General features: G+C 47.7%; 1 protein-coding gene across 9 annotated transcripts in view; it reads left to right on the top strand.

The window, feature by feature from the left end:
- Positions 1–12,500, top strand: part of LOC123508601 (histone acetyltransferase KAT6A-like) — a 43,713-nt gene that overhangs the window by 618 nt on the left and 30,595 nt on the right. For 6 of the 9 annotated variants that reach the window (XM_045262390.1, XM_045262396.1, XM_045262398.1 and 3 more), the window contains exons 2-3: positions 5,908–6,167; positions 9,190–9,660. In XM_045262390.1, the coding sequence (XP_045118325.1) occupies positions 5,934–6,167; positions 9,190–9,660 (705 nt within the window). In that variant the 5' untranslated portion in view covers positions 5,908–5,933. Of the gene's footprint in view, positions 1–21; positions 483–992; positions 1,665–5,907; positions 6,168–9,189; positions 9,661–9,953; positions 10,914–12,500 lie in introns of those variants that run through there. The other 3 variants (XM_045262394.1, XM_045262391.1, XM_045262397.1) reach the window with 3 other exon arrangements.

Consider the following 12,500-nt stretch of genomic DNA (forward strand, 5'->3'; position numbering starts at 1 on the left):
TGTGAGTTAGGGCTTCGTTAGGCTTAAGTAAGGCAGTATGTATGTGTGCATGAGGATTGCATTAGGAAAAACATATTTATTTTAACGGAAATCCGCATCTCCGAGCATTTCCCTCATCGATTTGAAGCTCAACTGGCCAGTGGCGGGTGGTTGGTGGCGGCTATGTTTCGCGGCTCAGAGCATGGCGGGCTTTCACAAGTTAACACTCTGCCAGTTGTCCGCGAGACCAGGGTGTGCGCCTGCTTGTTAGAGCCGTAGACAGCACGGGGAGAGTCATTTGTTGGTGTTTCTCTTGATGTTGAGACTGTATCACGTCTTTAACCACGCGGGAAGTGTTGGGGAAATGAAACATTCTTGGAGGTGGGACGAAACATTCTGACAAACTGGACTAGCCCCCTTTCCGTCTTGAAAACAAAGATTGTGACCAATATTTTTAATTTGTCGGTGTGTAGGATGGTGCCTTATCTCTCTTCGTGTCCTGGGTATGTATTGGTAACGCATGCATGGCCCTAGGGGTGTTAGAAGTGCTCTGAACGCTTAGGTAACGTAGCTGTAGGACACTCGCTTGTTAGCATAAGTTTGGCGCGAATTTCAAGTCAGCTGTCTAAGGCGGGCGAGTGTTCCCAACGCTCTCTCTCTGCCGGAAGGGAGACGCATAATTTGCTTGTATTTGCGCCGCAGAGGAAGAGGAAAATGAGGAATGTTGAATGTGCTCTCATGTGCCGGAGTGAGTTAGAGGGTGCTTTTGTAATACTTTGTTGGATTTTGTTGTAGAGAGAAAGGATGTTAGGATTGTAGTGACTGAGATAAAGAATGATGTTCTCAAGATTAATCATATAGTACACCTGTCCTGCAGTGTTTCGTGGTCGTTTCGTGTTGCATAGACGTGTAGTGACGCAAGTAATCTTAACGTATACAAGTATACCCATCAGGTACCCCTGGGTTTCCACGAACAAGCAAGGTAAAGGGAAAGGTACCGAAGGTGATGTGATGGATAAGTTGCCAGGTTGATTGTTATCGATTGTAACCGTTTTGTCGCCTGTGTAGCCACAGCTCTGGTGGCGGTGATGCCCGCAGCATGTGGCACACGTGGCTTAGTAACCTGCACGTACAACCACACGTGCAACTCTTGCCTCTCCCGCTAGGTATGCAAAAACAGTGGCCACAAAGATGTGCTGGCCCCTCGTGCTTCCGGCTTAGCCCTCCCATCCCCTCGCCGTGGCCGCCGCCAACCACACGAACGCAGTAGCACACCTCGACTCCTCGCGCGACTGTTCGGACAGTGACAGGTCACGTGACTATTTGTCCCGCTTTTAAACCGCTTTTAATTTCGCGGAATCGAGCGGCAACATGCCAAGTCTTCAGTATGGGCTTGTTTTACTGCTGTGTTAGTTGTGTTATGCTGCGGAAGGAGCGCCGCGCAGTATTGTTGTCTTTTGGCGCCTTGCCAGCTCTTATGACATAATGATATAAGTGGTAACACGGGCCAGGGTTTCCATAGAAGGCTATAAGAATTGTAGGACCAAGTGAATAGTGTTTGTGTGTGTGTGATTCAGTGTGCGGAATGTGAGGATCGCCGGGTTAGAGAAGTCCCCCAATACTGGAACTATGGATTGTCCCGGACTGAGAAGAGGCGGGATTGCTGCGTATTCCATCTGCCCGGTGTATGTATACTGCTTCACAGCGGTGGCCTGTGGCAGTTCCGTATTGAAATGGTGATGTATTCCTGTCATCCACCACGCATCACTGAAACTCAGATGAAAGTGAATGATGCTTATGTGATTGTTGGTGTGTGCAGTGATAGCATGTAAGGTGTGGCTCATTGTGTGAGTGAAGCGTTGATGGGGAAACACTGGAGTCTAGTCGGCGATTCCCGGAAAGTGTGAGGTGAACTTAGCTGCCAAAGGTCAGAGAGGGTCGTGTTTTCCCTCCATGACTATTGATTGCAGGAGCAACTGCTGTACTGAGGTCTGGGGGCTGGGGAGTAGGAAGGAGGAGGGAGGGAAACAGGGGGCAGCATCCACGGCACGAGGTCGCTAAGGGATCAAGGAACACGGAATGTGATTGTGCCACTTGTTGAAGGGCTGCGTTATTGGCACCTGCATGAGGAAGGACGTAAAATTGAATTCTGTCGTCAACATATCACCTCGCTGACAGAAGTGAATGTTATGTGTTACAAGGGGAAGACTACTCGTTCAGGTTGTCATAGGTACTAGTGGCTGAATCCATCCATCATGGGGTGTGGGGTAACTGTCACTTGAATGATTTAGCTAAAGCTTCAGAACGGAAATGTTAGCATAACCAGGCTGTCTAGCCTTGGGATGAGGGTTATGAAAGTGCGTTTAGGTAACATAGAAAGAAAGTTATCTTTTGGGAGGGAAGCAGATTTCTGCTCGTTTTGGGAGGGTGATGTATTTTACCTCTTTTCCCTCTTGTGAGTTATGGTGCCATGGCCCTTGGATCACCCCTTATTTATTCATTACTTAATGTGAATCATTGTTTTATTGATTCATGAATTGTAATAACTGAGTCTCCAGACGTTTACTTTCATGAAAAGAACATGTTGCATCTTTTTTGTTTAGTATTTTGTTTATTCACATTTTATATTAATGTGCTACATTAATATATTTTCCTGAATTTTCAATGAATGTTTCATAAATTATTCTATATTATGTATTATTAGTTTTCCACATTTTCCTTACTTTAGAATGTGTTAACCTGAAAGTGAGTTGATGTTGGCAATATTGTGATATTAAAAGTTGTTGTTTTGCTCAAAGGCTTGTGCTAGATATATTAATCAAGGTGCCATAGACTACTTTGCACTGTCAATAGCACTAGGTTTGCATTGGGTTTCATCCCAAAGGAAACTTTAGATAGGCATATCTATTATTCTTAATAATAGGTCTGGTCTGGTTGCATTTTCCAATGCTGAAACAAACTAGTGTTCCTGCAGAGGCCTAGACTTAATGCTGCTCCCCTACATTTAACTTGTTCAGTCCTGGTGTTTCACAGGTTTGACTGACATAATCATGAATGACACACGACTGCATTCAAACAACATGAAAAAATGGAAACCTAGATGGCCGTGATGGTGAGGGACAGTTTGCACAATTGTCAATATTCTGCAATCATGAATTCAACTGTAAAGCCCACGGAAAATGTTTAAATAATCCAGTTAGGTAGTTAGCACTAACTGACCGTTTGAGGATGTGACAGCTGTAATAACTGCATCTATGTCAGAGAAATAGTAGCTTGATGGGTGACAGTTTGAAAGGGTGCTAATATATGTTACTGTGTGTGTGTGTGTGTGTGTGTGTGTGTGTGTGTGTGTGTGTGTGTGTGTGTGTGTGTGTGTGTGTGTGTGTGTGTGTGTGTGTGTGTGTGTGTGTGTGTGTGCATGTCAGGAGGGAGTATGCACTGGAGGTTGGCACTGCGTCCAAACACCTTGGGCTGAGCATGCGCACCAGCCAGGGTCTTGCTCTGCGCAGAGTATTCTCAGCCTTGTTTGGAATTGTTGTCATGTGATCATATGCAGAGGTGGCTCACCCTGGTGGTTCCTCTTAAATTTAGAGTCCACTGCCAGCGACCCATTTCAAAGCAAAAATCAAATCTTGGCAAATTGCTCAATGGCGTGTGTGTTCGTGTCGTCAAGTGGGGTGTGCTGCATTGCTTGTTTTGTGTCGAGGGATGGGTATTTTTGGTGAAGACCCTATTGTATTATAGTCTTTAGATAAGGAAGGTCAGTCTGTAAAGGTTCCTTGTATCAACTTGGAGCTATTTTTGTGTTGTGGACTTGTGTGTCATGTTCTTGGTTAATTGAGGAAATATGGGAAACTTTGAGCAATTAATCTAGATGCTGCTATATCACTTTACCTGATAAAGCAAAGATGCTCAGGAAATAAAAGAAGCGTTTATTTTTGCAAGTTTTCCCAATGCCCGGTGGTATTTTATAGTGTCATCACATTTCTGTCTGCATTACTTCACCTTAAGATCTACAAAGCTGCCCTTGAGCCTCAGTGCAGCAGCTTACATGGGTCATATGGGAGAGTGTTGGCATGAGGTTGTTGGGAGCAGCTGGTGCTTGGTGGGCTGGATCATGCGTTGGTGTTGGCAGAGACGTAACCCGTGTGTTAACGTGTTTACTGGGCAAAGCGAGTCTCGGCAACATGGTGGTGAATTATGGAGTGTGGATGGCTGTGTTGAGGGATGCTTTTAGTACATCTGGATTTTGTTTCAAAGTTGCACTTTATATCGTGTAGTAGAGTTGGGTGTGGCCAATCATGCACTTCTGTCCTATTCCTATTAATGTTTGCCACACTGCATTTTAGGTTAGTGCCTCTGCCAGCTGCCAAGTGCGCACCACACGGCCCTGCGATTGGTTCGTGCCACTCCGGGATGCCAGACGGGTCGTGTTTTGAGGCGTCATCATAAGTATTCATGTTATGGACTGATTCATCTGTACAGCAACATGAATGTAATCCATCATGTTCTGTTGTGATGCATGTGTCACTGCAACAGTTCTGGGGCTCCTGGAGTCCTCAAACAAGATGTCTCAGACACATGCATAATATTTTCGTGTTAAGAGGAGAGACTAGGTAATCTTTATTGTTACAGAGTTGTAAAGAGGTGTCTGTAGGGGCTAGTGAAAAAAGGAGGAAAATTTTGGGCCAAATCATTTGAAATGGCATCACAAAACATGGAGCCTCATGGTGTGTGTATGTGTGTGTGTGGGGCCAGGCAAGAAGAGGAGGGTCATTTCAGGCTCCTGCCAGACACTGTTCAGTCGTGCCAAGTTGTTTGTTATCAAGCGCGTGTCAGTTTTTGCTGCACAAACCAGCAGTTTCCTCTCAATGTAGAGAAAGTCATCACCGGGACACTTATCACATCACCTGCATACCAGATATAGGAGTTCAGTGTACCAGTGATAAAGCTCCATCAGCTCTTAAGAAGAAAGTGAAACTGTTCAGATCTTTACATCAGATCATCACAAGTGTGGAGACAGACATTGAAGTGTTGCAATAGCAAGTTGTAGCACTCTATAGGGGTTCCCAAGGTGGCAGCCCTTAAACAGTACTAGTTGGTGAAGCTGCCCAGTGAGTTTTTCTTAGCAGAGGAATTGGCAACGTGCCATGTATGGTGAAGGCTGGGCAGGTTACTATGTTGCACTCTACTTGTGGCTGCTTGTTACATAGTGTTGGTGTTTAAGTTGGTTACCAGTGAGGTGCTGAGACACGTCTAGCTGCAAGTGTTAAAAATACTTCCTCCGTCTCTCTGTGGCTGGCCTGTTGCCTAGGAGTGTGTGGATGAACTTTCCCTCTCACGGTTTTGGTTGACAAAGGGTTATTTTGGGCCGGGAGTCAATTGTTTTCCATATATAATTTATGGCAGGAAGTGTTAGATTGATTGAAATAGTAGCTAATTTTGGCTTCCTTTTGGATTTTCTTATGAAGTGTTTGTTCTTTGATTGTGAGTTGATGCTGTAGCTTTAAGGAACTGTGTGGGTAGCTGTGGGTTTATTATAGAACATTCTGCTACTAAAGAGTACACCTTTAACTTGGAGGTTTTGCATGTGTTTCAGTCAATAGTGTTCAAAGGGAAAGTGTTCATTGATGTTCATTTTGTGGTGTTGATTGTATGCATATGTTTGTCATTATCATCATCATTCATGCTTTTCATAAAAGCTCCTCATCTTTTATTTAGTACAGTATTAATCTTAGTCTGTCATTTTAGTACAGAGAAGAAAGTGTACTTGACTTTTTTCTCTTTTTAAGTTTGTTAGTCTTGAGAACATCATAATTCTCTCTCTCTCTCTCTCTCTCTCTCTCTCTCTCTCTCTCTCTCTCTCTCTCTCTCTCTCTCTCTCTCTCTGCCAGCACACATAATGACCTATTTTTGTCTCCTCTACAGTGTCAATGATGTGAGAGTGAGACACTATGGGCCCTAAAGACAGGGACCGTGGTGGAGGGGGAGGAGGTGGCAGTGGTGGGGGCGTGGATGGTTCCTCCTCCTGCCTGTTGTCCTCGGAGGAGTGGCTCCATCGCCTTCTGGCAGCCATCTCCAAAATTAAGTCCCAGAAGCAGCGGCCGAACCTGGAACGCATCACGCAAACCATGAGGCAGTTGTACACGGTGCCGCCCGACCTGGTGGTGGCCAACCTTCAGGCACAGGTAGGCTGGGCTGTGGCTGGCACTTTTCACCCAGATGGTTCATTGAGTGTGGCACTTCAAAGCCAACTGGTGTTACCAGATTGCTTTTTGCTTTATATTTTTTAATTTGTTTTTCATATGTAGTTATTTATATTTGTTGTAGCTGTTACGTACTGCCAATTTTTTTCTGTACATAGATTTCATTTATATGTCATAGTCATTAAGTATTGTGTGGTGTGGGACAATTTATATCTTGATTTCAGCACATTATTAGCCATCAAGATAAGGATTCTTTAGATATTGAGGCATTGGTGTGTGACAGCTGCTACCCAACCTAAAATAGCTCAGTGTATAGGATAGGCAAGTGAGATGTCAATGGTATACAAGTTAGTGGTGTGGGACAGGTGAGTGAGGCAGCAACCTCCTTCCCCCACCACCACCACTACACCTCACCTTAGGGACTGGACTTGTTTTTTCCTACTTCCCACATCCTATTCTTAAGGCGTATGTCTCTATGGGATAGTGGTAAAAACACAAATCTCTCTCTCTCTCTCTCTCTCTCTCTCTCTCTCTCTCTCTCTCTCTCTCTCTCTCTCTCTCTCTCTCTCTCTCTCTCTCTCTCTCTCACACACACACACACACACACACACACACACACACACACACACACACACACACACACACACACACACACACTTTTTTCCTGTTTGGTAGATTTATTGGTGTCATTGCTCTCCCTACATCTTAACTTAATATCTTTTATAATTATTTTTCCTCCCTCAATCACACACACACACACACACACACACACACACACACACACACACACACACACACACACACACACACACACACACACACACACACACACACACACTGCAGTTTATGAGCCACACACTTGCTGAAGATAAAATGTTACTTGTAGTTTTTCTATTAAATTATTAAAAATACATAATTCAAATTAAGTTTAGAGTACATAACTTACAGATAGTTATTCAGTTTATTATTTTGTTTATATTAAGATGTAACTAGATAGATGGATCAGTAATTAATAGTAATGGTAATTGATGAGTGAAGATTATTTTAGTACCCATGATTAGTTTGGCAAGCAGGTGTAAATTGAATAAAAGGGATCGTGACACCCTTGGCAAGTATAATTAACAGGTGTTGGAGGTGTGGCATGTGGAGGTAACTCATGTTTGGCAGGGTGCAGGTGTTCTTGGTGTCAGGCATGGTCGTGGTGGAAGTAGTATTAGTAGTAGTAGTAGTAGTAGTAGTGGTGGTGGTGGTGGTGGTGGTGATGATGATGATGATGATGATGATGATGATGATGATACATATATATCCTCACTCATGGTCATGCAACATATACTGTACAATGGCTGTAACACACACACACACACACACACACACACACACACACACACACACACACACACACACACACACACACACACACACACACACACGTGGGCTAAAGTCACCGTGAGAGATTCTTGCCTAAGCTGATAACATCCAAGATAGTGCTTTGTTCTTGAAGTGCAGGGAGGGACATGCTATTCACTACTACACTCGCCTGTCTGGCCAGCCTTTATTGCGTCAAGTCACCGCTTCACACACCTGCCTCAACCACCATTACTTTACCTGTCCTGCACACCTGGAATATGATGAAATGGATCAGCTACATGTTTTACACCACCACCACTGCTACTACTACTACTACTACTACTACTACTACTACTACTACTACTACTACTACTACTACTACTACTACTACTGCTGCTACTACTACTACTGCTGCTACTGCTGCTGCTGCTGCTGCTACTACTACTACTACTACTACTACTACTACTACTACTACTACTACTACTACTACTACTACTACTACTACTACACGTCTTTGTTATAAGCTCAGTGAACTTTTATCAAGAATTGTGGGGTGTGGTGGGAGGAGTGGTGATAACACACATTAGGAGTTGCTTCCGGACTGTTGCCTACACACAGCTGGGCCAGTAGACATAAATACGAGTTGATTATATAGATAACACCCCTGAGCAGTAAACATCGTCTTTCGTGGAGGTCTGTTAGAAGGAGTTAGAGACTCCATAGCATATCTATTTCGGGCTTTCCCTTCTGTCAATTATTCGCAGCTACTCTATCTGTCCATTGGGGTGAGCTCAAGTGACTGGAAAATGTTAGTAGATTCTGGTAGGTTGTGTACTATGTGGTGCGTTAATAACTTGTCATGTAGCGCAGGATCAGTGTAGGAGTTCTCGTGGGTGTAGTAAATAAAGATGGATGAGGCGCGAGTAAGTGCTGGTGGAAGAGTGGTGAGATGGACTGCAAGAGGAGAGTGGAGCGTGGAAGCACGTGGAGGCAGGTGGAGGTCTGGTGAGGGAGAGGGAGGGAGGCAGGTGGAGAGATCACGTGGGACAGGCGGGGTGGAGGGCTGGCGTGGCTGGCCCGCACATGCTACCTTGTTTACACCCTCCCTCCCTCCCGCCCGGCGAAGACCAGACCAGGCAGGCGCTCTTGTCCAGTGACGGGTGGCCTGGTGGGGCTCCTCGCGTACCATCTGGGTCATGGGTCACCGCGAGGCCTCTTCCTTGCACTGCCCTTGGCCTTACGTTCCCGTGGTGGTCAGGGGCGCGACCTACTCCGGCCCCGAGGGAGTTAGGAAGAGTGAGGGAGGGTTGAATGGGGAAGGTGTGTGTGTGTGTGTGTGTGTGTGTGTGTGTGTGATTGAATGGAAAAGAAGTGCTTATAGGAGATTGGGCAAGGATTTCAATAGAGAGAAAGAGGGATAGGGTTAGAAAGTTTTTGGTGTAAGTTGTTGCAATCGTTGCCTGGGTGTTGGTCGTGAGTGGCAGCATTGTGTCCGCGGTGTTGGTTGAGTGGTGAAGGGGGAGGGTGTGAGGGGTAGTGGTGGGACGGGTTAGGGTGCAGACGCAGGTAATTAGCAAGACTGGCCTGGCTGGCAGGATGGGGGTGGGTGTAGAGGGGGGCCAAGGTCGGGTACTAAGCATCCCGCTCCCTCCCACAGGTGGACGTCGGCGCTATCCTCCACATCGAGAACAAAGGGATAGAGTCGTACGCCGACCCCAAGAACCCGCCGCTACGCACGGGACGGGTGAGCGTTCGCACGCCCACGGCCAGCTCGCGGGCGGCTGACCTGGTGGGGAAGGTGGTGCGGGCGGTGCGGGAGTTGGGGCAAGAGGGCGCCTCGCTCAAGGACATCACGTCCCACCTGCATTCCCAGGGCGCCCTCCCCACTGATGACCCGCAGATCGGCAACCTGGTGAGGCACGCCACCAAGCGAGCCCTGCAGCGGGGCTTCCTGATCCAGAGCGGGAAGACCTTCACGCTGGGCACGGCCGCCAGGCACCGCAAGTCGGGTGCCGCCAGACCTTCCGCCTCCAAGAAGCTGCTTGGGGGCGGCATAGATGATGACGATGATGACCTGGGCGTCCATCTGCACAGTCCTACCCTGGACGGCTCCAATCCCCACCTCCAGGTAAGTCGAGGCCGCTTGACTGGCTCCTGTGCATGTTTTGGCGGGAGGATTCGGGTGTTGCAGGGGAGGGTAGGGCCGGCGGAGACAGGTGATGGCTGGCTGGCTGGCTGGCTACCTGCTGAGCTGTCCCTCACCCGCACATGTGGACCCTCCACGCCCCGCCCCCGCCTGGCCCACATCCCTCGGCTGTCTCACACACACACACACACACACACACACACACACACACACACACACAGAGAGAGAGAGAGAGAGAGAGAGAATGGCGTGAGGTGCGAGACGAGGGGAATGGCGTATCTGTTCAGCGCCGCGATAAGAGAGTGGCGTTATCACATCAGCTAGAGCGGCAGTGTGTCTGGCGTGGCTCAGTAGTGCCTCACATAGCACTGAGGGACCTCCCCGCGTGCCATCACCTCCCGCGGTTCCCTCCCGCATACGCCGCCCATACGCACCCTCGAGGCACTCCTGGGCAGACTGTACGGCGCCTGGGATAGTCAACCTTGTATCTCGTCCATGTAAAAGTTTTGCAAGCACTTTCAACTTGTGGCTGAGTGCCCTATAGGATACCCGGCCGGCGCGTCACCTCGGCCAGCGGGTGTTCGCACTTGTCCTTCAGTGCTACGCGTGATTCCCGGTCAAGGAGTGAAATATATGCTGGTTATGCCTTTGCATGACTGATCCTGGTTTGCAAAAGATTAAGTGTGTGGTTTACGATGCGCTAAAGACAAGGCGTGGTGGTATTAGATGCCTGTCGTGGTGTGCGTGTGTGTGGTATAGGTGCGTGCGTAAGTACAGTGCCAGTGGGTGCCGTGATGCGTCTTCAGTGACGAGTGAAGTGGTGATGTGCAAGTGATAAATTGATCATCACGCACAGGACCATATTCTGAAACTCTGCGCCACACTGCCACTACATTTTAAAGGCTTCAGTTGAAGTTACAAAAGTTTTTAAAGATTTTAGTGAGACGTTCTGAAGATTGGTTTGCTAGTAACAAATTCTTGAGAGCACAGCTAATTATCTGTGGCCTTTGGAAATAGTCGTGGTGAGAGCAAACCGTTTCTAAATACTCCTGCACACACATACGTACACACACGTTGACACTAGCCCTGTTGCCGCTGCTGCCACTGCTGCCACACACCTTCCTTCCGTTGGACTTCCACGCGACCCTCCCAGCTGTTCGGGTTGAGCGGTGGTGCCGCGTGTGGGTCAAGGATGCCTCGCCACGTTGCCACGTTGCCCCTTCCTCTCCCTCTCGGTATGTTCACTGCGGGCCGTCTCTAACCTTGTTGCTGAGTCTCCAAGCCCCGTGGTGGGCAGAGGAAGGCCATGAGGGAATGCTAGTGTGAGGCAGTGAGTGAGCCCCTACGACCTTGACTTAAGTGTGTGTGTGTAGTAGTAGTAGTAGTAGTAATAGTAATAGTAATAGTAGTAGTGGTGGTGGTGGAGGTGGCGGCGGCAGCAGCAATAATAGCAGTAGTGATCCGAACTCTCCTGACGCCACAATCTCACGTCATTAGACAGGGTATATGTGGCACTTGGGAAGGCGTGGCGGGCTACAATGGGCGTTGCCCGGTGTAGTCACGGGAGGAGTGAATGGGGAGTGAAAGACGCCTCTAGTGGCAGTGGTGGTGGTGGTAGTGGTAGTGGTAGTGAATGAAGTCTTGCAGAGAATGAGATGAATGAGTGAAGCAGTCATGAGGTGTGTGTGTGTGTGTGTGTGTGTGTGTGTGTGTGTGTGTGTGTGTGTGTGTGTGTAATGATTAGGATCCCAAACTCTCTCTCTCTCTCTCTCTCTCTCTCTCTCTCTCTCTCTCTCTCTCTCGCCCAGTACACAGTCCACCAATCAGCTGTTGACAAGGGATGACGTCATATGGTTCACTGCTGACCACATTCTAATCAGTGACATCATAGTCTCTCTCTCTCTCTCTCTCTCTCTCTCTCTCTCTCTCTCTCTCTCTCTCTCTCTCTCTCTCTCTCTCTCTCTCTCTCTCTCTGTTTCAAGAAATCCAGCGAAACAAGTTTTGTCTTGAAATTCCGCGAATCTCTCTCTCTCTCTCTCTCTCTCTCTCTCTCTCTCTCTCTCTCTCTCTCTCTCTCTCTCTCTCTCTCTCTCTCTCTCTCTCTCTCTCTCTCTCTCTCTTGAAATCCTCTGCTTCATATTATTCTGTGAAACTCTCTCTCTCTCTCTCTCTCTCTCTCTCTCTCTCTCTCTCTCTCTCTCTCTCTCTCTCTCTCTCTCTCTCTCTCTCTCTCTGGTAACCTCACAAGGTCCCTGGAATAGTGACTCAGTACAAGGAATTTCACACTAACGGGGTTGCCTCCTACACTATAGCTACATTTCCTCACCACAAACAAGTACTATTTCCTCTCTCTCTCTCTCTCTCTCTCTCTCTCTCTCTCTCTCTCTCTCTCTCTCTCTCTCTCTCTCTCTCTCTCTCTCTCGTGTTGATATGGCAGCGTTGTGTAAACAAAGGTATTACTTAGACTACCTCTCCTCCTCCTCCTCCTCCTCCTCCTCCTCCTCCTCCTCCTCCTCCTCCTCCTCCTCCTCCTCCTCCTCTTCGATACTCACACTCACATGTACTCATATCACGTGTACACCTTCATTCTCCTCCTCCTCTTCCTCCTCCTCCTCCTCCTCCTCCTCCTCCTCCTCCTCCTCCTCCTCCTCCTCCTCCTCCTCCTCCTCCTCGACTTATACCTCTTTATATACAGAAAAACCCTCTTCTGCTTCCTGTTGTCAACCGTTACCACACACACACACACACACACACACACACACACACACACACACACACCTTTTTCGTGTATGGCTGAAGGTGTGTGTGTGTGTGTGTGTGTG

Source organism: Portunus trituberculatus, chromosome 25, assembly GCF_017591435.1.
Source record: "Portunus trituberculatus isolate SZX2019 chromosome 25, ASM1759143v1, whole genome shotgun sequence".
Lineage (NCBI taxonomy): Eukaryota > Metazoa > Arthropoda > Malacostraca > Decapoda > Portunidae > Portunus > Portunus trituberculatus.